Source organism: Podarcis cretensis (genome assembly GCF_951804945.1).
Source record: "Podarcis cretensis genome assembly, chromosome: 3".
Classification (NCBI taxonomy): Eukaryota; Metazoa; Chordata; class Lepidosauria; order Squamata; family Lacertidae; genus Podarcis; species Podarcis cretensis.
This window is the reverse complement of record NC_137172.1, coordinates 52,117,888-52,142,171: the sequence shown is the minus strand read 5'-3', so window position 1 is coordinate 52,142,171 and position 24,284 is coordinate 52,117,888. Positions and strand designations below refer to the sequence as shown.

Here is a 24,284-nt window from a genome sequence, read left to right as displayed (position 1 = left end):
TCACACATAAACAAGTACCTCACAAATAGCTATAAGATGCAGCAGGCACTGACAAACAGCAAAAATAAGTGCAAAAGGAAGCATATGAGCAGTTTTAAGTACAAATTAGTAGAAACGTTTTTCATTCTACCACATTCATGCAAATGTGGAAAAACAAGAAAAGGGATCAATTTCAAAAGAACAGAAATACCTTGCCCATGTATATGATTCTCATATGAAATGGGTGGATGCTCAGAGACGTCTAACAGATATATAAAGCTGAAAGCAATGGAAGGCTTATCTCTCTTTTTCTCTCTCTCTTCATTCCTCCTTCCCCTTGTATTGATGACTCAAGCATATGTTCTCTAAGGACAAAAACTTCCACTGGTGATAGTAGTCAGATCAAATGGAGATTATTTCTTACAAGCTATTACAAAGCAATAATCAGGCAACATAAAATCCTCCTATATTCTTGAGGAGGAATATATAAGGTTATTCCCCTCCCCTTTCTAACATTTCAGAGAAGACATTCAGATATGCATATTTATATAGTGCTGGCTGAATATTAGCTGCACTACATAAATGCAAATGAGAAACAGCCAACAACGTCATTTACATTTTTTCATAATTTTTCACCCTCCAGTTTACAAAAATGAAAATATGTTTTCATCATTTTTCTATCCTTCCTTATAACACTTAAGTGTTTCTTGCCAGCTTTTAAAAATTTCCCTTAATGCAGTTACTAAGTTACAATTTATAACACAAATGGCTTATTTATTTCATTAAATTTGTATAACACCTCTATTCTCTCATGGAACCCAAGACAGTCACCCACACAGCTGGGCACTGATCAGATTCAGACTTGCTTAGCTTTGGTAAGGTGGGCAGCATGATGGGGCGGCAGTCCTCACCTGAATGCCAGTCATTTGTGCTGCTACTTAGTGGGAGATAAGAGGGAGAGGAGACAGGAGTGGGGTCAGAACGGTGCAGATGCAGCAACAGAACCAATCCTCTTTGTAAGCAGCAGTTGAAGTAACCAACTGGAGGTCAGATGAGCCCCACAGCCCCACTAGGCCATCTGATATTAGGTGGCTTCGGGGTTGCCTTCAGACAATACCGTAGCATGCCAGTGTGAAGATTCACAACAGTGCTGAGAGCACAGAACTACTCAGAGACTCCTGTCACTATTTTGAATCATGGAAAGGCAGATTAACATTACCTCTATGGATGGAGTGTGGCACTGGAAAGATCCCTATGGAAGAAGAGTAGCCATGAGCATAACACCTTGGTACAAGAGCTAGGAGAGAGATACATTTGTGGGTGGAAGCAGCTGAGGAAATGAGAAGTTCCTTTGTGGGATTTTAAGCCTACTTGAACCCTCAAACCAAAGTAGGTGCCTTGAGTGTCCCAGGCCTCAGATATTCTCACTTGCACTCACCATTGGCTCCTTACATTAGTATGTTTATTCTGCTTCCAAAGCAAATTGGGATTACCGATGCTAGGATGGTGTAGAAGAAATGGCTTTGAAAATGTTATATTTCTACACACTCAGTGTATATGTCTGAATGTAAAGTGTGACTGTATGACACTGCTGCATATTTATGCTTTTTCATGTTGGACTGGCATAAATAAGTCTTTTTTTCCTGGGGAAAGTGGAAAAAATTATTCCCTTCTAGCATGATAAAAACAAACAAACCACATGGTGTGAACAGGGCCCTGATTAATATATATCCCAGTGTGTGATTATACAGTAGCTCATAGATACACCTTTTCACAAGAGAACAGGTTGCTATGGGACACCAAGCATCACCAATAATCTAGCTGCTTTTTCCACTCTGAATAATGCTGAGCATTTTTCTGTTACGCCCACATTCACTTTATCTGACCAAAACAGTTGCTCATCAGTGAGCCACACTAACACAAACTACACATATCAGAGACTGCACAAAATTAAAATTTGAAGGGTGAAAAACTAAATATTCCCTTCTCATGCATACTATTTAAAAAGGTTATCTACATGCTTTGAATGTTATAAATGCCAGCAATCAAAATGTGTGGGACTGTTTGATGAGATATCCATGATTATATATTATGGCCTTGATCCAATATAGTGCTGTTTCTCTCCATCCCCCATCCCCTTGGTCTTCCTGTGTCCAGAAATTTCCTGTTTTCCTATCTAATCTCTGCCACCTGAAGTCAATCCCAGGACCATCAAATTGTGCGTTTAAATTCACTAAAATTCAAACTTGAATGTGAAGATACAACAGCAGTCTAAGAGATGGGTAGTGGAGATGGTGACACTAATTAGGGGGATGAACCAGCTCCTTGGGAGAAAAAGGAGAGACTAAAGTCTCTTAAAATGCTAGTGTGTGAGTGTGGAGAGAGAGAGAGAGAAAGATTCAACTGTACAACAGCCAATTTAAGTAATGAAGAGATTAAAGTATATGGTTAATGACGTCTTGTCCATGATGGAATGTGGGAGGGGTCAATGATTGATATCATTGGTGCAGTTTCATTGTTTCTAGTTACTCTGTGTATAAAGATTCCTCTGCTTTTTTATGGTTTGGATACATTGCACTCCATGTATACTGCTTCTACAAAAACAAACAAAAACCCCAATTCTGTCCTTGGAACAGAAACTTACACTCACTGAATTAACAGGAATGGATGTATGTGCCAAGAGGATGAAGAAATAATAGATTTCAGCAGGGGCATAAGCTGTCCTTTAAATGGATGCTGCAAAGGTTTCCTTGCTTACTCAGTGGCACTTGAAAATACTCATAAAGGGCCCCAAACTTCAAAGTTTTTGCCAACTCTTCACACCTTGTCTTACCTGCCATGGTTATTACAATATTTTAAAAAATAACATGAAAATCATCAAGTACAGGAAGATGAAGATGAAGGTGGAAATGCGAAGAATATATGCTTTAAAAAACTTTTTCCAGTAATAGTGCACATTTCTCTCTGCATGAAATTAAGATATTTAAAAAGGGCAATTATAGGAGTAACAAAGTTCCAGATATAGTAACTAATAAGGCACAATTTAATCCCCATGTTAAATCACCTGCAATTATCTATCAGAGCTGAATATAATTACTGCACATTTTTTACTCTTGCTTACTTCCTGCACACCCACCAACATCAGAGGAACATGCCCCAATAAAACACTAAAACGAGTGTAATCTTCCTTTCTCTTCCCAGGGTTTCCCCTTACATTTCTTCTTCTATCATTATATATCACTTGGTGAAATGAATATTATGTACCATCTTTCTGATAAAGGCATTACAGTCAAAAGGAACAAAAATTACTTTTATTGGAACACATACTATTTCCCCAAAGACCTTAACCAGAATGGGGGGGGGGGGAATATGTTTGCAAGCAATAAACCAGTTTTGCACTATGTCACATGCTGCAGAACTTGAGTGAATGATGTTCTATGTCCCTGAGCCTTTGTATTTATTATCACATCAAACCAAAGCAATTGTCAAAACTTTTAGTGGATCAAGGCAACAAAAACATGCACAAAAAACCCCACTGAGAAACTTACCTTTTTAATGAACAATTTTTGGAATTTCTTGTGAGGCAGCTTTATCATTTTTATTCAGCATTTACAAAGGTGGAATCGGTTGGATTTTCAATCCATTTTGCCCAGAGAAACAGGCACATTTCATCTTCTCTGGTTATCTGCTTAACCCTGTACGTCACACCAGAAAACAGCACCCCTCCCAAACAGCTGGAGATTACAAGCAAAGGGCTAGGCTGGAAGTAATCTTTGATTCAGATAAAATACCGGGGGACATGTGGTAGCTCAGCTCTGGTTTTGGATGGTGCCAAGTAGTTCTATTTGTCAGCTAAAAAGAGAGAAGAAGGTAACGAAAAAGCCTCCTGGTTGTGTCTGCATCAAAATAAATTGAGAAGTTGTGAAAGGAAGCGCATTGTTTGTTAGAAAGGGGAGCGTAAGCAAAAAAAAGGCAGGAGATGAGCCACCTCTCTCAACATCTGCTCCTTAAAAGCCCATGCAACAGAAGAATCTGTTTCAGTATCCAAAACGGTAAGAGATACCAAGCTATGCCTACTGCGTGCAGTTTGCCACAGCACACCTATTAATGGTGAGCGGTCTGTGTGAGTCAGCCAAGCACAATGAAATAATCTTCCATTTTCACTTCTTCTTTGGATGAATTACTGAGACTTACATAAGGAATACAAACACATCTTTCTAAAATTAGAAAGGGAAGTGAAGTCTGTATTTTATATGTGAGTGCCCAATCTTGCAAAATTGGTGGGGAAGTTAGAATTGTTGGTGGATAGGGTGTTTATAAAAAGCAGTGTGAGGGGTGAGCTCAAATTCTAATTTTGCATAGAGATTTGGACCTGTGGACTTTTTTCAATACCTGTATATGGTATACTAACAGAACATTGATGCTAGTGGCCACTTTGTGAGTTGCTGCCTAGCAGCATCACAAAAGAACAAATGATTACAGTTATTATTTACTTTATTGCAACTGTCTGAACACTTCAGTGCATAGGTAAAGGTAAAGGTACCACTGCCCGTAGGGCCCAGTCTTGACAGACCCTGGGGTTGTGCGCCCATCTCACTTAAGAGGCCAGGGGCCAGCGCTGTCCGGAGACACTTCCGGGTCACGTGGCCAGCGTGACATCGCTGCTCTGGCGAGCCAGAGCCGCACACGGAAACGCCGTTTACCTTCCCGCTGGTAAGCGGTCCCTATTTATCTACTTGCACCCGGAGGTGCTTTCGAACTGCTAGGTTGGCAGGCGCTGGGACCGAGCAGCGGGAGCGCACCCCGCCGCAGGGATTCGAACCGCCGACCTTTCGATCAGCAAGTCCTAGGCGCTGAGGCTTTAACCCACAGCGCCACCTGTGGGTTAGTCTGTGAAAGTCCTTTGCTTCACAAGTGAAGTCTGTATTTTATATGTGAGTGCCCAATCTTGCAAAATTGGTGGGAAAGTTAGAATTGTTGGTGGATAGGGTGTTTATAAAAAGCAGTGTGAGGGGTGAGCTCAAATTCTAATTTTGCATAGAGATTTGGACCTGTGGACTTTTTTCAATACCTGTATATGGTATACTAACAGAACATTGATGCTAGTGGCCACTTTGTGAGTTGCTGCCTAGCAGCATCACAAAAGAACAAATGATTACAGTTATTATTTACTTTATTGCAACTGTCTGAACACTTCAGTGCATACATCTCTTCAAATACGAGATAAGTTTCTTTGAAGTCTCATATGCATAATATTGCATACATACAGGATATTAAAAGTGCAGAGCTAGTAGTCATACTAGTGATTTGTGCTTAGCATCAATATTAGATGGTTTTCTACTACCAACCAAAACATATAAAAATAGAAAGCAGGATTGCTACTTTAATCCCACTTTTGACTTTCAAAACAGGTGTTATATTTCTTTAAAAAAAGCACCGTCAAACCTGCTTGACCAAACGTGAGAGCAGGATGAAAAAGCTATTTGTTTGTATGCTCCTCTACATAACTTGTTTATAGTGCATTCATCCTGATTTGCCTGCACAAAGCTTGTATGGAGGTTATACAATGTCCACTCTTTAATGAGTATTCATTCTGATTTGTTTGTGAGGAGGTTATGCATTTTCCTGTCATTCAATCCTTATCCCACACTTTTTAGTGCATTACCTTGTCCTTTTCCAACCTGCAAAAAATCTCTCTCCTTCTTTGGAGGTTTTCAAACAGAGGTTGGATGGTCATCTCTCATGGATGCTTTAGCTGAGATTGCAGGGGGTTGGACTAGATGACCCTTGGGGTTATCTTCTATGATTCTGAAATATTGTTTTAGGCGGCTGTATGAATTTGTACTGCTTTTCCCTCATAGTTACTAGAGCAGACAATAGCTTTTTCCTGAAATGTCAGAGTGAACAGTCATAACACATGCCATCTATGTCCCCCATGCAAACAAAATAATTTCTTCAGTACTGCTCAGGTATCTTTGAACTCAGAATTTTGTGCTTTAAAAATCTGACCTAAAAGAAAGCCACTCAAATGATGGAAAAGAAAGTTTGGGAGTTCTTTATGTTTTATTTTCTCCATTTCATTTTGCACTGCACTCAGTTCTTTAATCAATACATCCTTACAACAACCCTGTGAGGATAGCAGCCCTATGTGGGCTGTAAGAGAGTAGCTTACCTAAACATCCGATAACTCTTTCTATACCACAAACCTAATGAATATGCAGTATTGGGTGCATATTATATTGCTTTGCTATCATTTCTTTAGCACTCCAGGTGTACACTTATAACAACCCATTCATATAGGTTATTGATAAAACTTTACACATGTTGTGAACCACCCTGTGATCTCTAGATGAAGGGTGGTACTACCGCAAATTTAATAAATAATAAATATGAGGAATCAGGGCAAGCAAAGGACTTTCACAAGGCCACTGAAGCTCAGACTGTGATTGGAATAGAATTCAAAGAAAAGTCTTCATTCTTCAAGGTCTCCTAAGGCAGGGATGGGGAACCTGTGGCCCTCCAGATGTTGTTGGAGTCCAACTCCTATCCCCCCCCCCGGCCAGCATGACCAATAGTCAGGGATGATGGGAGTTGTATTCCAATGACATCTGGAGTGCCCCAGGTTCCTCATCACTCTCTTAAGAAGTCTTCATTACATGCCTTAACTCATCCTGTACCTCTGAGATCTGGTTTTCTCATATTTTCTGCTTGCAGCATACCATAATCAGAATGATGATGGCAATGTATACATATATGTTCGTTCTATAAGTTGTTTGTGTTTGACCAATTTCATTTATATGCCTTACTGAGAGCCATCATTCCAAGTACAGCATTTATATTATATCTGTGTCTTCTATGGGCTTGTTTATATGCCTGGGAGCACCTGAGGTTGTGGCAGAGATTGTTGCTCAGGTAGGTTAAATCTAGGTTGTTTAGGAAACAGGTCAGCCTAGAGCCAAATTAGATGTGACAAAATCAGCACTGTGCATTTAAAGAGAGAGCTACATAAATCACACTAGAAAGAGTGACTAGAGGCCAAAAAAGTTTTGGCCCCACAGGCCTCAGTCAGGGCTCCAATACACACACACACACAAAAAAAAAGGTCACTTGAGGAAAGTGACGGGCTGCAAGGCAATAAGCAACTGGTAACTGTGGAACATTTAGCTGCACTTACACATGCTCCTCTTTTTGCTTTTAATTTGGGATCCCCCACTCCCATCTTTCTATGTGGTTGAAACCAGAACCCAGAACCATACATGCATGCCATTGCAATAAGGTTGTGTGTGAACCAGACACAATTTGTCTGCTGTTCATGAATGTCCCACTTCTTCAGAGAGTGGAAAATATCAGAGGAGTAAGGGACACCCAGGTCTCAAAATTCTAAAGCTAAAGTAATACAGTATAGCTTATTTAGAATGAGGTTTCTCATTTTGATAAACAAGAGTGACCTCTGCTGTCAGGTAGAGTTACTGCACAATTGATCACTGACTTTGCAAGCAAAGAATACAGTCATACCTCTTGTTACGCTTGCTTCAGGTTAAATCTTTTCAGGTTGCGTCCCGTGGCGACCCAGAAGTTACTTCTGTGCAGACACTCAAAATGACATCACACGCATGCACAGAAGCGGCGAATCGCGACCCGCACACTCGCAGGCGCGGGTTGCGTTCTGCTCATGTTGCGAACAGGGGTCCGGAATGGATCCCGTTCGCAACCAGAAGTACCACTGTAGTTTCATTACAAAACTATATACCCACCCATTACAATTTAGTAATTTATATATATATATTAAACACTAAGAGTGCAAGAGTACTATTCTCCACAAAAATATAAGATGTGAAAACTGTCATGTTTGTGCTGAAATATCAGGTTACCATGCTGCTGAAAACAACTTGTGAGTAATGCTGTCAAGGTTGCAATCATATACAGTGGTACCTTGGTTTAAGAACAGCTTAGTTTATGAACAACTTGGATTAAGAACACTGCAAACCATGAAGTAGGAGTTTTGGTTTGTTAAATTTGCCTTGGAAGAAGAACATGTTTCGCTTCCTGTTGAGTGTGTTCCATTTGTAAATTGAGTCCCCCACTGCTATGGGAAAGCACACCTTGGTTTAAGAATGCTTTGGTTTAAGAACGGACTTCTGGAACGGATTAAGTTCATAAGCCAAGGAACCACTGCATGCATTTACAAAAGCATATGTAGATGTGTATAAGGTTGTACAATGAAACTCTGAAAAATCAATGTCAATTATTCTATCCCCAAAATTCATAAAATACATAATAAATAATCCAATTTCTCAAGTTACAAGAAAGGAGAATCCAACTAAACATTCGGAAAAACTTTCTGACAGTAAGAGCCGTTTGGCAGGGGAGCAGACTCTCCTTCCTTGGAGGTTTTTAAACAGAAGTTGGATGCTAATCTGTCATGGATGCTTTAGCTGAGATTTCTGCATTTCAGGGGTTTGGACTAGATGGCCCTTGGCTCCATTCCAACTCTAAGATTCTATTATTCTTACTTTTATTCTTCTTAGATATTTGCAATGCATTTTCCCTAATAAACGAAGAAGCAATTTACTTCATATAATTACATACATTATTTTAATATGCCTTCAGGCCTCATGGTGCCGCAAAAACTCAAAAAATAGTTCATAAATCAAATCTTCTTGTTGTTGTTTAGTCGTTTAGTCGTGTCCGACTCTTCGTGACCCCATGGACCAGAGCACGCCAGGCACTCCTGCCTTCCACTGCCTCCCGCAGTTTGGTCAGACTGTTTGTAGCTTCGAGAACACTGTCCAACCATCTCGTCCTCTGTCGTCTCCTTCTCCTTGTGCCCTCCACCTTTCCCAACATCAGGGTCTTTTCCAGGGAGTCTTCGCTTCTCATGAGGTGGCCAAAGTATTGGAGCCTCAGCTTCACAATCAAATCAAATCTAGCAAACTCCAAGCACATTTTGAGCCCTGATTTCCATCCAACAAACTTGAATATTTTAATAATTTAAACCAAGATTGATTACAAACTATCCCTGCCTAGTTTGCATGACTGGCAGGAACAAGAAACTAAAGTTTGCCAGCTTTGTGCATGCATAATTGTTTGTTGCTGTAACCCTTTACTTTCCAGAGGAAACAAACAAGACCTGTTTGCAAGGCTGCCCCCCCCCCACTAAATGGGGCATACGTTTGAGTAAACATGAATAAGAACACAGTGCTGGAAGACTGAGGGGCATACACTGAGGATCTGATGTACCATTCCTAACGCATCCAGGGTGAAAAAGACACTCATGATACCATGGGTATTTCATGAAGGAAGTCCGTGCTTTTCCTGGCAGGGTGGGAAATCTTCATGTTGTAAAAGTGTCACAATTTCAAATATTGCTGTGCCTTTTAAATAAATGCCACTTGGTGGCAGTGCCGCTTACTCCATATGTGAGCTAAGCAATAAGTGAGGAACTAGTTTTCTACTTAGGCAGTAAATTTCCAAACAGTCACAGTGTTCTCAGAGCTCATTTGCACCCAGAGGCACTGGCTGCGAAGAATGCTTGGACAGCAGAAGGCCTACCTCTGGATTCAGATGACCCCCACATAAAGTCAGGAGTACCCTACAGAGGAAACTCTGACAAGCAACTCTGAATAAAGAGATAATCCAAAAGGCTTTTTAAAATCCCAGCAGGCATTTTAATTGGAATTTGATACTATACTATAGCTTTCACTGATATTTACTTTTTTGTACAGTGGTACCTCAGGTTAAGTACTTAATTCGTTCCAGAGGTCCATTCTTAACCTGAAACTGTTCTTAACCTGAAGCACCACTTTAGCTAATGGGGCCTCCTGCTGCCGCCACACCACCGGAGCCTGATTTCTGTTCTTATCCTGAAGCAAAGTTCTTAACCTGAAGCACTATTTCTGGGTTAGCGGAGTCTGTAACCTGAAGCGTATGTAACCTGAAGCGTATGTAAGCCAAGGTACCACTGTACTGTATCCTTGCAAACCACATAGAGAGTATTGTAGTTAAGTGGTATGTAAATTTTTTAAATAAATTTAAATAATAAAGAGAGGCATGGGGCTTTTATGAGATGTTGGTTCTTTTTTCAAGAGTTGGGAATCCATAATTCATTTTACAGAGTTAGAAATATTCCTTCCTCTCCCTCTATTGTTTCCCCTTATTGAATTTCAGATTATGTACGTTCATTGGAACGGGACCCTCAGGTTTTGTCGGGCTTAGCTCCAGGTTTGGGCTGCCTTTCTTGGCCTTGGCCTGATGGCTCCCTAGTGCCCATGAACACTTTGGTCTCCCTGTCAACAAAAGTGCTGCAGCTGCCAGTTCTTCCCTATCCCTTGCAAGCAAGGAAACTTACGCCATGGTACTTCTTGGACAAGAAGTCAAGCAGCTACTCAGTTCTGAATGGCATCTGGTGAATTTTATTTCCAGCAGCGTTGCCAACTGCAGCCACTTGGCTGTTCGGTTTCTGTGATCCGACAAAGGGTGTCAGCAGGCTGCATTTCACCTGGGGAGATACTGTATGTGTGCCCGTCCCTGATCAAGTCTTGTGGCTGCAGAGGTTCAACATGTGAATATTCTTACCTTTAACCAAAGGCCTTCAGCCCACAGCCATGCAACCTTTATGTTTTAATCATAAAGGCATACAATCTTGCAAAGAAGTGTTACCATTAGCAAGAAGTAAGAATCCCCACAAAGAAACAGAAAGAAGCATTCAGCTTCTTTTGTATTCTCTGACTTTTCAGTTGTCAGTGTAAGGAAGGTCCATCAATAATATGAAGCAAGCTTGTTTTCTCCTGCTCTGGAGGGTAGGACTCAAACCAATGGCTTCAAGTTACAAGAAAGGAGATTACAACTAAACATCAGGAACATGTTTCTGACAGTAAGGTAAGGTTACCAGACGTCCCCGTTTCCTGGGGACAGTCCCCGGATTTACAAATCAGTCCCCTGACAAAATCAGTTGAAATTGAAAAGTGTCCCCGGATTCATTGAAAAAAATCTGGTAACCTTAGTTTAGAGTGCACCTACTGAAACCAGTAGGACTTAAGTTAGTCATGATGACTCATGTAAGTCCTGTTGATTTTAACGATTCCAACTCAAAGCATGATTTAATTTGGATCGACCCCTTTGATTTTAATTGCAGCAACTTCCTTATTTAAACATATATAACAAACATTTCATCAAGCCCAGAATGTGACAGTGTCATCCAAGGCAGAACATTAAACAAAGAAAAATGCTTTAACTACCTCGTCAATAATCCCAGAAAGGGAGCTTTGTGCCTTTTAATGCACTGCCAGATGATTCACTGTTGTGTTTGACTAGATCTATGGAAACTGATATTCTTTGCATGTTCATTTTCTTGTTATTACTTGTTTCCTGCAATTCTTTTTCAGTTGTTAGGCAATTACATTGTTACTTCAAAAAATCATAGAACTGTAGAGTTGGAAGGGACCTGGAGGGTCATCTAGTCCAAGGAAAATACAGAAATCATTTGAGCTTTTTGTTTGTTTCCAAAATCTATAATCTATGGATTTGCATTTTAAGTAAATCTTTCCTCATAGTTCATAGAACTGAAATAGCCTCCTAGCACTTATTTATTTATAAAAATATTTATACAGTGGAACCTCGGTTGTTGAACACTTTGGAAGTCAAACGTTTCGGCTTCCGAATGCCAACAACCTGTAAGTGAATGCTTCCATTTTCGAATGCACCTCAGAAGTCGAATGGCTTCTGAGGCATGTTTCTCCATTTTTTCAATGGAACTTGCCGACCAGCAATTGCGCCTTGGTTGTCAAATGTTTCGGAAGTTGAATGGTCTTCCAGAATGGATTACGTTCAACAACTGAGGTTCCACTGTATACTGCTGTTTTATAAAATAGATCAAAGTGGTTCACAACAAAAGCCAACATAAAACAATGCAGTAAAAACCATACAGTAAAAAACAGACATCAATTAAGCATTGTAGAAAAATGCATTCTTATTTGCCTGGTGGAGTCAAAAAGTTGTCAGCGGGCATTTAAATGTTGAAACAGAAGGTTGCTACTCCGAGTGGCTTGAGTTGCTCTTATATCCTTATAAGCATGTTTGGGGTAACACAAGTCCCATTGAAATTAATGGAACTTGGGGGTCAGAATAACATTAGAGCCCCAACATAGAGGCTGCTGAAAATCACTAACCCTTGGTAATGCTCCATATGCCTATATTGGAAGCAACTTACTCTAATAATTATTTATGTGTGTGTATACACGTCGGGGTCACCAGGGACGCAGGTGGTGCTGTGGGTTAAAGCCTCAGCGCCTAGGACTTGCCGATCGAAAGGTCGGCGGTTCGAATCCCCGCGGCGGGGTGCGCTCCCGCTGCTCGGTCCCAGCGCCTGCCAACCTAGCAGTTCGAAAGCACCTCTGGGTGCAAGTAGATAAATAGGGACCGCTTACCAGCGGGAAGGTAAATGGCGTTTCCGTGTGCGGCTCTGGCTTGCCAGAGCAGCGATGTCACGCTGGCCACGTGACCCGGAAGTGTCTCCGGACAGCGCTGGCCCCTGGCCTCTTAAGTGAGATGGGCGCACAACCCCAGAGTCTGTCAAGACTGGCCCGTACGGGCAGGGGTACCTTTACCTTTACCTTTATACACAAATTTTGGCAAGAGGGTTTTGGGGTTTTTTTGGCAGTGGCAGTGGTGGGGTGGGAGTGAGGCATTGCTGCAGGAAATGCGGCGACTGGGGGTGGCGGCAGGAGATAGCACATTCCTCTTTCATGAAATGAGACAGGCTGCCCCTGGAGGTAAGCATCAGGATCTAAACTACACATTTGGAAAATATGTTCACAATTGGTGTATAGAATCATAGAATTGTAGAATTGGAAGGGATCCTAAGGGTCATCTAATCCAATGCCCCACGATGCATGAATCCTGCCACAGCCATCCCTGGCTAGGCTCAAACCACCAACCTTCCAGTTAACAGACAGACCCACTGCACCGCTGCAATTGCTTTAACAAGAGGGTGGTTTTTTTTTTTTAATCGGGTTGTTATTTTTGTTTTGATTTTATGTATTCAATATTTTATGTGAACTGTCCTGAGATCTTTGGGTATAGGGCGGTATAGAAATTAAATAAATAAATAAAATGCATGAATGAATGAAAATAGACCCAAGGAAATTAAAATAGAAAAGCTTCACAAAATTCAATTTCAAGAACAAATTAGAGTTGATAAGCTGTAATAATTTAGTTAAACTTCAAACCTTTTATGTAACTCAAGCTGAAAAGTAAACTGAGAACATTATTAATCTCATCCTAAAAGCTTCAAATGTTATTTACTTTGGAACATAAAAATAGAGACAGTGTAATTTTTATATTGTAAGTACAATTTTATACTGTTTGTAAACATTACCAGTTTATGCCAATTATTTAAAAATACTCTGAATTCCATCTATAATGTTTAGTCCATCAGTTTGTTAGATAATTGGGACCTGCAACAAAATGTCTATTCTCTTCACCCCTAACATGCATGTTCCTGTTCAGGGTTCTAGCTAGTCACCCATGCCCTCCTCAATTATAGTATATGCCAGGGTTTCCCAAACTTGGTTCTCCAACTGTTTTCGGACTTCAACTCACATCATCCCTAGCTAGCAGGACCAGTGGTCAGGGATGATGGGAACTGTAGTCCAACAACAGCTGTGGGAAGTTTGGGAAACCTTGCTATAAGCTACAGCTATAGGCATGGGGGACCTTTGGCCCACCAGATGTTGCTGAACTATGACTACCATTGGCTCTGGTCATTGTCCATGCTTACTGGGGTGAAAGGAGTTGTAGTTCAGCAACATCTGGAGGGCCAAAGGTTCCCCATACCTGTTTAAATGCAATGAAGCAGGGCTTTCCATACCCACACCCAATTTTCTTTTCCAACTGTTCCTTAACATTATGCAGATACTGAGTATGTTCAATCCTCTTTGCATATTTTTTAAAAATCTACTTCTACAAACTTTAGGGCTCCCTAGAGGATGTGAATACTCCCTCTTGTTTTGGCTCCAGTTCTACTGGCAATCACAGTGTTCATTATTAGTTCAATATTAGAGGGAGTGCAGATGTAGTGTGGATTTAAAAAGTGCTCCAAGGTAATTTAAAAATGCACTGCCAATTTTAAAAGTACCCCAATCAATGCAGATGGCAAGCAGTATCTTATTTATTTATTTTGTGTGCGTTTATAATCCACACTTTCATAAAAATACATCAAGGCAGTATACAGCATAAAAGAATAAAATCAGCAAAAAGCATCCATAAAAATAACATTTTAAAAAATCAATAAATCATCAATAAATAGAGAACAACCATACTGCAAATGCCTGCCTAAACAATACAGTTTTCAAAAGGCATCTGAAAGAAGTGAGAGGTCTTAGAAGAAACATTCTCTACTGTAGAGCTTTCTAAACTGTGTGTTGCGACACGTTAGTGTGTCAGCTGCAGTGTGTAGGTGTGTCACGTGAACACTCCCTACACTCCTGGAAAGGGGTTAGTTTAATCTCCAGTTTCCTAGTAAAACCGAATTCTGTGTCACAAAATGATGCATGTCTAAAAAGTACCGTATGTCACCAATGTGAGAAGTTTGGAAAGTTCTGCTCTACTGGGTGAGAGAGAATGGAAAATACTTCTTAGATGATACCTGCTTTGACAAAAATGCACTTCATATAAAACAAAGATGATGTTTTTTGGATGATGTTCACATGTGTTGCAGTGGTCTTCCTCATATGCACATGTTAGCAAATTTAGTTAACTAAACTTCATAGGTGGTATCCAACAAAGTAGTTCCATTAGCACAAAGGACTTTGCCTGCACACCAGAACTTCCCCCCCCCCTCCTCTCCTCATGCCTCATCTGTCTTGGGGCTTCTCCCAATCCTCTGGAGATTTGTGGAGGGTGTAGGGTGCACAAGGAGAGGGAAGGAAGAGAAATCTACTGTGCAAACATAAATCCTTGTGCCAACGGAACTTCTGTTAGCCCCCTATGATAAACTAAGGTTTGAAACTAGGTAATTGCTTTAGTTTTAGAAGACTTTCCAGAGTTCAGTATTTGTAAGATACATAAACGGAATTCACACGTAACATGAAAACATGAGGGGGTTTTTAATGTCTGAACTTGAGTTGAAAACCACAGGCTCATGTTAAGTGTGGTCTTCTGAATTCAGAGGCTGCTGCAAACTAGTTAAGGACATTGCTGTGCCTCCAGAGGCTGCTGTGCTACAGGAAATGGAACTTGCTCCATGTCAAGATCTTGCAAAGGTGTGGACATGAAGGCGTTGCCATTGGATAAGTACTTAATGCCTAACTAAATTGAAAAGTGTCTAACCTTGGTTAATGAGGGGACCATAAGTAAGCTTCATGAACTAAAAAGATGAGATGGGCATAAGTATCTAGCAAGCCTCTCAGTCAATGGAAATGTATTAGTAGTGGTTGGCAGGAGAAAGATTGGACGGTGGCTTTGGTGGTTTTGGATGGGCTTAGAATCTTAAGAGAGTTATGCCCCACTTTGACCAGCAAAGGAACCTCCACTGAGAGGTACTAACATTGTTCACCACATTGGTGGGCTTTGGACTAAAAACTGGTATATAAATAAACCATACCATACCAGATATGTATGTGAATATGGTTCAATCTAGAATTATTTTACACTGAAACTCAAGAGTTTACACTGATTCCCAGAAATGCTTATGTCACAAGCAAGATGTGCAATAAATTCTCATTTAGTCAAAGTCAATTAGATTAATGTGCATAGGCAACAGTATAGACAGCTCTATCATGTCAAATCAAGGCAATACTAAGAAGTCTCAGCAGCATAGCCCCAACGGAGGACTGAGTAGAAATGTCAGCAGCTGACATTATAATGGAAGGGAACACAGGTCAGTAGATGCTTAATATATTTTGACCAATATCAGTTGTTTGAAATGAGCATGGGGTGGGGGAATAAAACAGACTGATTATAGGTCATCACCTCTTCTCATCTATGTAATCATTAAAGTTATTTTAAAATGTCAGTATCAAATTATGACTAAATAGGGCAGACATTTGTTGTTCTAGGTTTCCTTAGCTTGTAAATGAAAAATGCCTAAGTGTTCTACAAGGACACTTCTAGTGTTGATTTGAGTTTAGTATATTCCACAAGCAGAGAATTGTTTTGAATAGACTATTGTTGGCATGACAACAGAAACGAGAAGGAAAAGCGTGTGTCTTTATTCATAAGGATGGAATATTTTTCATGACATATATTGCCTGACCTGTTTTGTATTTCCTCTAATTAAACATTAACCTAAAACACCTGTAGATTAAATGCATACTGTGAAGGTTTTGATTTTTGATTTGTTTTTTAAGCAATTGCTGCATCTCTCATTACGACCCTACTTTTTAGCTGTAGTAGTCTTGTGCAGATGGCCAGTCCAAATAAAAAATAATGCTTGTCATTCTGGTCTGTTTTCATGAAGGCTTGGGTGGCCAGTTATGCATCACCCCAAAAAGAGGACAAGTTTGAATTCTTTAAGAGTTCTTGGGTAGATGCCCAATGATTTTCCCATTATTGGGGTTTTTTAAAAGGCTAGAACTTATCATCACTATGAGGGGCACTATTTATATAGTATGCATTGCTTCACTTACTTCAAAATGTGGTAAGCCAGCCCTGCTGCATTTGGGGTTCATCTGGCTTATTTGCCTGCCCCAAAGTCTTGCGTTGATGGCACCACTAGCTGTAATCATACACACATTCATCTGGCAGTAACCCCCACTAAACTCAATGGGACTTAATTGCTGAGTAGAGAGATGCACAGGACTGAGCTGAAAGAGGTTCTCTGCATTTTGAAACCTCGAAACCTTTATTAATGTGTAATATTTCAGATGTTGCATTTCCAAAATAAAGGTGTACAACAGGCAGCTTACTTTTTTTTAAAGCACCCTAGAATTAATATCAGCATAATAGCTTAACACTCAGAATAGACAAAAATAAGACATTTAAAAACCTTAAGTAGCAGAGAACATCCTTTATCTGCCTCACCAAAGGCTATGTGAAAGACTAATGCTTTTAAGTGCCACCTGCAACTCATCAGAGAGGAATATATTTTGAAAGAGAGTTTTGTAATTTGAATTTGGTATGTAAACTAATGCAAACCATGATCTGCATAATTTATTCCAAGTACCAAAAGTGCATTTCTGACTGGAGTGGAGATTACTGCCAGCCTTGATGAAAGTTCATATATTATTGGCGTACTACAAAAACATGTATTCAGAAATCATCCAAATGAAGAAAATGCATTATTTATCAATGCTGGTTCATTCTTAATTTCCAGTAATCACTTCTTAACCCTCTTACTTTATGAAGTCTTATTTAAATGAAGCCAAGCAGCACTGTGACTTGTTCTAACAGGTAGACAGAGCCTCACAGAGGCAGGTAGATATATTTTCTTTGTAGCAACACTGCCACAGGTTAGGCATGGCTGTGTGCTTGTACCTCTTGTACCACTTGTACTCTAGTCATTAACTGGCCTGTTTCATTGCTTGGAGCTCCTCAGAAACCCAATGAACTTCTTAGACTCCCTGAGGATTCAAGTCAGTGGCCCTCTCCATCTTACTATTCCACGGTAAAACTAGGGCTTCAACAGAAGCATCTGTTATACTGCCTGGAAAGTCCCCCCAAGTGCTCAGAAATCCTTCAACTTAACTGTTCTCCCTCCCCTGCAGGGTGTGCAAGTCACACCCAAACCAAACCAAACCAAACCAAACCAAGAAGTGATCTGTGCATGCCAACGAATCACACACCCACACCCCCCGGAACCAACATATCTTTCCCAATCCCCTGTGTGACAAAAACCTGATCTAGGGTACGACCTGCATTATGCGTTGGATGTATGGTGTACTGAGAAAGCGCCACACAACCATGAAGTCCTGCGCTGGACAGGCAAAGCAGGATTGCATGGATACTGAAGACGTTCAGCACTTCTGTCCTACGATTATCTAATGCCACACCAGAGACCCCCTCCACTAGCTCAGTCATGGATGTGGTTGGGCTGCGGGGGGGGGGGGGGGTACCAACAAGATCCTTTTTCGGTCTCTGCCATCCAGAGCCAAGTACAAAACCCGCAAGTCCAGTTCCCTGATGAATTCACTATCCTGGCTGGAGACTTCGCTCACATATATATGTTTCCTCAGTAGAAATCCTCAAGATTTCTAAAAATATAACCAATGCTAAGCATCTTCAGTATTTATTTATTTTTAATGAAGTGGGCATAACAAATGGAATTACCTCATTTGTAGACTCATCCAAGCCCTCATCCAGGCTGGCATCTTCTGCTGCCGGCTGGTAATTAAAAAGAGAGAAGAGAAATGTTATGAAGACACTGTAAATCTGAGAAACCATTAAACTGCACATCAAATACATAAATTGTTCTTTTTTAAACAAAACCCCCCCCAGCTATTGTAACATTATTGCATATAACAGGATTTATTTCATTCAGTGGCTAAAAACAACACAGAATCGGTGAGTGATCATAGCAATATTACGGTATTTTATGTGTCGTGTTTTTATCTTGCCCTTCTTCAAAATGGTATCCTTGTGAGGTAGATTAGGATAAGAGCCAATAACTGGTTCATGGTTCATAAGAAGACCCTGCTGAATAAGACTGAATCAAAGGCCTGTCAGTGCCTAACATGGTAATGACGGAATAAATGATGCAAGGAAGGAACTGCAGCCCAAGATAAAAAAGAGGTAGTAATGGAGCACTTGGCTACTTTAAATGAATTCAGATCTCCAAGGCCTGATAAGTTGCACTCAAGGGTACTAAAGGAGCTTGCAGATGTAATCTCAGCGCATCTTTCTATAATCTTTGAGAATTCTTGGAGAACAAGTGAGGTGCCTGAGGACTGGAGGCAGGCAAATGTTGTTTCCATCTTCAAAATGGGGGGGGGGGGGAGAGAGATCCAGGTAATTACTGACTGGTCAGCTGGATGCCTATTCCAAGAAAGGTCCTAGAACAGATAATTAAACAGTGGGTCTGTAAGCACTTAGAAAAACGTGCTGTGGTTACTAATACCCAACATGGGTTTCTAAAAAGTAAGTCATGCCATTGTTGTTGTTGTTGTTGTTTAGTCATTTAGTCGTGTCCGACTCTTCGTGACCCCATGGACCAGAGAACGCCAGGCACTCCTGTCCTCCACTGCTCCCCGCAGCTTGAAGTCATGCCATACAAATCTTATTTCTTTTTTTGATAGCTTTACTAGCCTGCTGGATCAGGGGAATGCTGTGGACATATTGCATCTTGATTTCAGTAAGGCTTTTGACAAAGTGCCCCATGGTATTCTTGTGAAGAAGCTGGTAAAATGTGGACTAGACAAGATAACCATTAGGCGGATTTGTAACTGGTTGACTGACTGAACACAAAGAATACTCACTAATGGTTCCTAGTCAACCTGAGGAAAAGTGATAAGTGGGGTGCCACAGGGTTCTGTCCCAGGCCCGTTGTTGTTCAACTTCTTTATAAACAACTTGGATGAAGATATTAAGGGGATGCTCATCGAATCTGCATATGACACCAAACTGGTAGAGGTATCCAATGCCAGAGGAGACAGAATCAGGATTCAAGATGACCTTGCGTATTGAAGAACTAACAAAATGAATTTCAATAGGGGCAAATATCAGATTCAACACTTAGGCAGGAAATACCAGCTGCCAAATATAAGATGGGAAACACCTGGCTTGCCAGTAGTGCATGAGAAAAGTATCTAGAGGTCTTAGTATCAACAGTGTGATTCAGCACCAAAAGAAAAGCTTTGTGATGGTAAGAGCTGTTTGACAGACCTCAGGACATTGTGGACTCTCCTTCCTTAGGGGATTTAAAGCAGAGGTTGGATAGTAATCTGTCATGTATGATCTAGTTGAGATTCCTGCATTGCAGGAGGTTGGACTAGATTCCCTCAGGGTCCCTTCCAACTCTACAATTCTATGATTCTATGAAAGTGCCATCAAGGGATGACCTGGTAACTGTGATCTATGATCTGGGTTCTCTAGACTGAATTAATGCAATGCACAGTTTGTGGGGCTTCCCCTGAATATGACTGGAGGCACAACTAGTGCAAAATGCAGCTGCCAGACTGCAGTCTGGCACAGCTAAAAGGTCTTATATTACACTAGTTCTGAGAGAACTGCACTGGTAGCCTATTTGTTTTCAGGGACAAGTTAAGGTACTGACATACTGTATAAAGCCCTTAACAGCTTGGTTCGCAAAATACCTGAAAGATCACCTCATTCTTTATAAACCAGCCTGGAAATAAACATTGGCAAAGGAGACCTCATTGGAAATACCAGTGCCCTCAGAGGTCTATGGGATGGCACCACATAAGACAGGGTTGCCATATTTCAAAAAGTAAAAACCAGGACACCCCTAAAAATGCGATTTTTCGATTGACTTGCCTAAGATCCAGGACAAAGTGCTACCTTTTGGAAATTCCCCCTAGACATCAATTCCACCTTTGAAATTCCAGTAATGTCCCGGAAGATCCAGACATATGGGAGCCCTATGTCTTCTCAGTGGCTCCCAGACCCAAGAAGCTTTGGGCATAGTTTTTTATCCAGACTTTTAAAAATGTCTGATTACCGTTCATCCTTTTTAATAGCTTTACTGGTTGCACTGTTGTCTCAGTGATTCATTATTTGTGTATTTTGTGTATTTTACTGTTGTACTGTTTTAATACAGTGTAACCCACACTAGGATCATTTGTGAAGGATGGGTAATGAATATATGGAATAATTAACAAATTAACTAACGTTAGTGGAGTGTACACTTTTTGTAGGGGTTGGGATACGTGCACAATCTTTGCCTCCTGGATATGGTATGATATTACATCTACACCTGTTTGTTTTTTTTTGTAAGCACAGTATAAGGTACTGAATAGAAGTTTGTTTTTATGTGCATGAGACTGTAATTTATGCATTTATTTAAGAAAATATTCCAATCAAGTCCAAGGAAGATAAGAGATAAAAATAAAAATAAAGAGAAAGCAGCATGAGTGAAAAGATACACAGGGTATTTCCAAATGGGTATTTATTGTGGGGTGGGCATTCTGTGTGCATGCACATTTTTTGCAGCATCCATCCACAAAAAAACTGTTGTCAAAATGCCAGCCCATGTTTTCACCCACGTGTAATTCATACCTACCCTTTCCAGTGAAAATCAAATAAATAAATAAATAAACCAAACTGTTTACCAATGATCAATTCGTGATATCTCAACAACCTGTTTACAGTGCTAAACCCCTGTATGGAAACATCCAAAGGTCTTAAAACATGTTTACTGTGAAGTCTCATCCCTTTTGGTGGGAATCGCTTCCTAAGTAAGCATGTTTATGTCTGAATAATTACTGGGGGGCGGGGTATGCAAAAGTATGGGTGAATAATCGAGAACAGACTTGTTCAATTAACATTACAAGATTATGAATAATCTTGTTGACTTGAAATCAAGACAGACTGTATTTTGTAAAGCTGGAAAACAACAAAATCTTTCTCTGAGGGAGAACATAAAACACAACCAGTTTTGAACATAGCTCATACCATTTGGGCTAGGGTTTTAAAAGGACAAACCTCCCAAATGCCACATCTGTTGCTTAGGTATAGCTCATTAGAAGGTATTATATCATATGTATAATGGTAGAAGCTGAATTCTGATGTTAAAATTAATACCCCATTCATGTCTCATTCTTGCCTGTAAAACAGGACTGCAGATTTCCTTGATCATGCAGTACACACAACAATACTATACCCCCAAAGTTCTATATTTGTGGAAATTCTTGACCCAACAATTGAATCCAATATCTCACTAGGGATATAGGACTAGGGATGCTACATTTGATTAATGAATTAGATTAACAGATTAAACCTTTTTTGAGTGGCTTTAAATCTAGTATTTTAATGTTAGTACTGAAAAAAATTGTAAACAGCCAATGCCATCATCTTAGAAGAATATTATCCCTTTTCTTTCACATGACAGGATATCTCTTCTAACATGGTATCTGTCTGCTATGATGCATACATACATCATCATGCAGTGCCAGCAGGTGTCATATACCATTTTATGAGAGGTGTAACTACATTAATGTTTTTGAGTCAGAGATGGTGATTTTAAATAAATAAGATGAAGCAGAATGAAAGATGGCACCCACCAACATTGTGTGGTGGTGCTCACTGTCCCAGCCAAAGAACCTTAAAGTCCACAGACACCCATAAACCAGTTCCTTTGAAACCCTATAAAATAAAAGCTAAATGGCACTGCTTTGTGTATCTGATATTCACAAGATACTGAAGGCTTGTTAACATTATTTTAAAAATGTTTTCCCCCCCTGCCCAATTATTGTTTGCTTTATTTTCATACATGTTTTAATGCTATGGTGACAAGGCTACTTCAACTATTCAATGTATGAATGAGTGAAGCAGAAAAAAAATCTGAAATACTCAGGCTGCCATCCTGTATTCTCTACAGTGTTACCATCACATTCCACTGAACTGCTGTAGAGTAGGAATATTGTGGTCTTGAGATCACTTGCTCAGTCAGAATCTCACTAGAGTTGTGCTGTGCACAATTGCTTTATACATCAAACAGTGACATCTACAAGCTCAAGGTTAGTTGGTAAAGTCCTCTATGGCTGCTACCAAAATAAGAGGGATGAGAAATTTATATTCATCCACCTCTCTTTCAGAACATTTTAGCTAGTATATCTGCCTGCAGAACCATAGTAAAGATGCTGTAGCATAGCCAACTTGTTACCCATGATAACAAGCACCTATTGTAAGTTCAGGTATCAGATGCAGCCCCATTATTATTAATTTGTTGCACTGTTAGGTGTTAATACTCATCCCATTTAAAAAGCATTCTGTGATAAGGAACTTTCAGGTCATCAAAGTAGCTTTGTGTGATGCTGATAGCTCAGAGAAACAGGTAATTTCATATAAACTACTGAACATTCATGAGGACATGCAACTGAATGTATTGCATTTTGAAAGAGAGGCACCAATGAAGTGCAGTCTCCCAAACAAGCGGCATAAAAAGAGAACCAATCACTAGTTTCTTCCTTTGTGTGTGGAGGGTGACAGAAGACAACACACACACACTCGTTGAAGAAGGAAATTAAACTATCAAGTCTGGATATTTCCTGTTCACTGTTATTTACTCTTAAGGAAGAGGGTTGATCACAATTCTTTGTAATTCTGAGGGCACATATGCATGGCAACTGTCCATGCACCTGTTAGTGGTGCTACGCAACAAAAGGAAAAGATGCAAACTGTCCCTGACTCCCAGTACAAGCAACTTTACACCAAACAGTTGCCCCAAGGGCCAGAAACCTTGCTATCCTATGAGTTGTTCAGTCCTAACTAAGGCAAGGGCCATCTCTTTGTGGTCGCAGGGAAAGGCGAGCCCATACACAAAAAGGCAACTTAGAGGAACAATATGGAGCTGTCTCTGGTGCTGGATGAACACAAGGCACCAACTTTGGGCACACGTAGGGCTGGTCCCGCCTTCTCCGAGGACTAATGCAGAAATCCTGCGAAGCTGAAGCTGCCTGCCTGTCTGCACTGCAGAGGCCAGAAGCTCGCAACCAGCGCGTGCCAGTTCCTTAAATCTGAGCCGCTCCTCGCATGTGCCTGTGAACAACTAGTCACAAGGCTCCCTTCCTTCCTCCCCTTCCCATTCTCGCCGTGTATCAACAAGTGGCTCTGCATACGTCACGCAGAGAGTGGGGGGAAGAGACACATCTTTCAAGTCCAACTGACCAGACAGGTGTTCACTCTTTCCCTTTGGGCTCAGAGAAGTCTCCCCCTCCCCCACTACACACACAAATAAGTTCCCTCAAAGAGAGAAACCCACGTCCTACGGGTCCCTGGCCCCATTTCGCTCCTGCATGCAAGGCGCTCGGTTGCCTTAGGCTGCTCACCTCCGTTTCCATAGGCTCCACTTCCACTTCTATCTTTTTCCATAGCTCCAGTAAATGGGCAATTGGCATCTCTGAGGAGTTTTCTCTCGTCTGCAAGGGAGCAAGGGAGAGAGCGCGCTGGAGGAGCTTTGACGAGGGGGAAGCAGAAGCAAAGGCGGGAAGGAAGATGGCCCGCTCCCGAAGAAGAGAGGAGTCCCGAGGGAAGGCGCCTCTCCACTTGAGGGCGCCTGGCGGCGGGGCGGGAGCGGGAGCGCGGGCTCTCGAAGCAATGGCTTCTGGAACAGCCACTAAGCTGCCCGGGGAGAGTCTGTGAGGAGCTGCCGCTGCTTCTGCTTCACAGCGCTCGTCTGGAAGAGAAGCGGGGAG

At 40.9% G+C, this 24,284-nt stretch overlaps 1 protein-coding gene across 3 annotated transcripts in view; it reads right to left on the bottom strand.

The window, feature by feature from the left end:
- RPS6KA2 (ribosomal protein S6 kinase A2) overlaps positions 1–24,008 on the bottom strand; it is a 185,492-nt gene extending 161,484 nt beyond the window's left edge. Inside the window, exons 1-2 of one of the 3 annotated variants that reach the window (XM_079971864.1) lie at positions 23,919–24,008; positions 18,244–18,297 (exon numbers count right to left, since the gene is read on the bottom strand). In XM_079971864.1, coding sequence (XP_079827990.1) covers positions 18,244–18,297; positions 23,919–23,987 — 123 coding nt within the window. In that variant the 5' untranslated portion in view covers positions 23,988–24,008. Of the gene's footprint in view, positions 1–190; positions 404–3,527; positions 3,674–18,243; positions 18,298–23,918 lie in introns of those variants that run through there. The other 2 variants (XM_079971866.1, XM_079971867.1) reach the window with 2 other exon arrangements.
- Between the last annotated feature and the right edge of the window lie 276 nt (positions 24,009–24,284).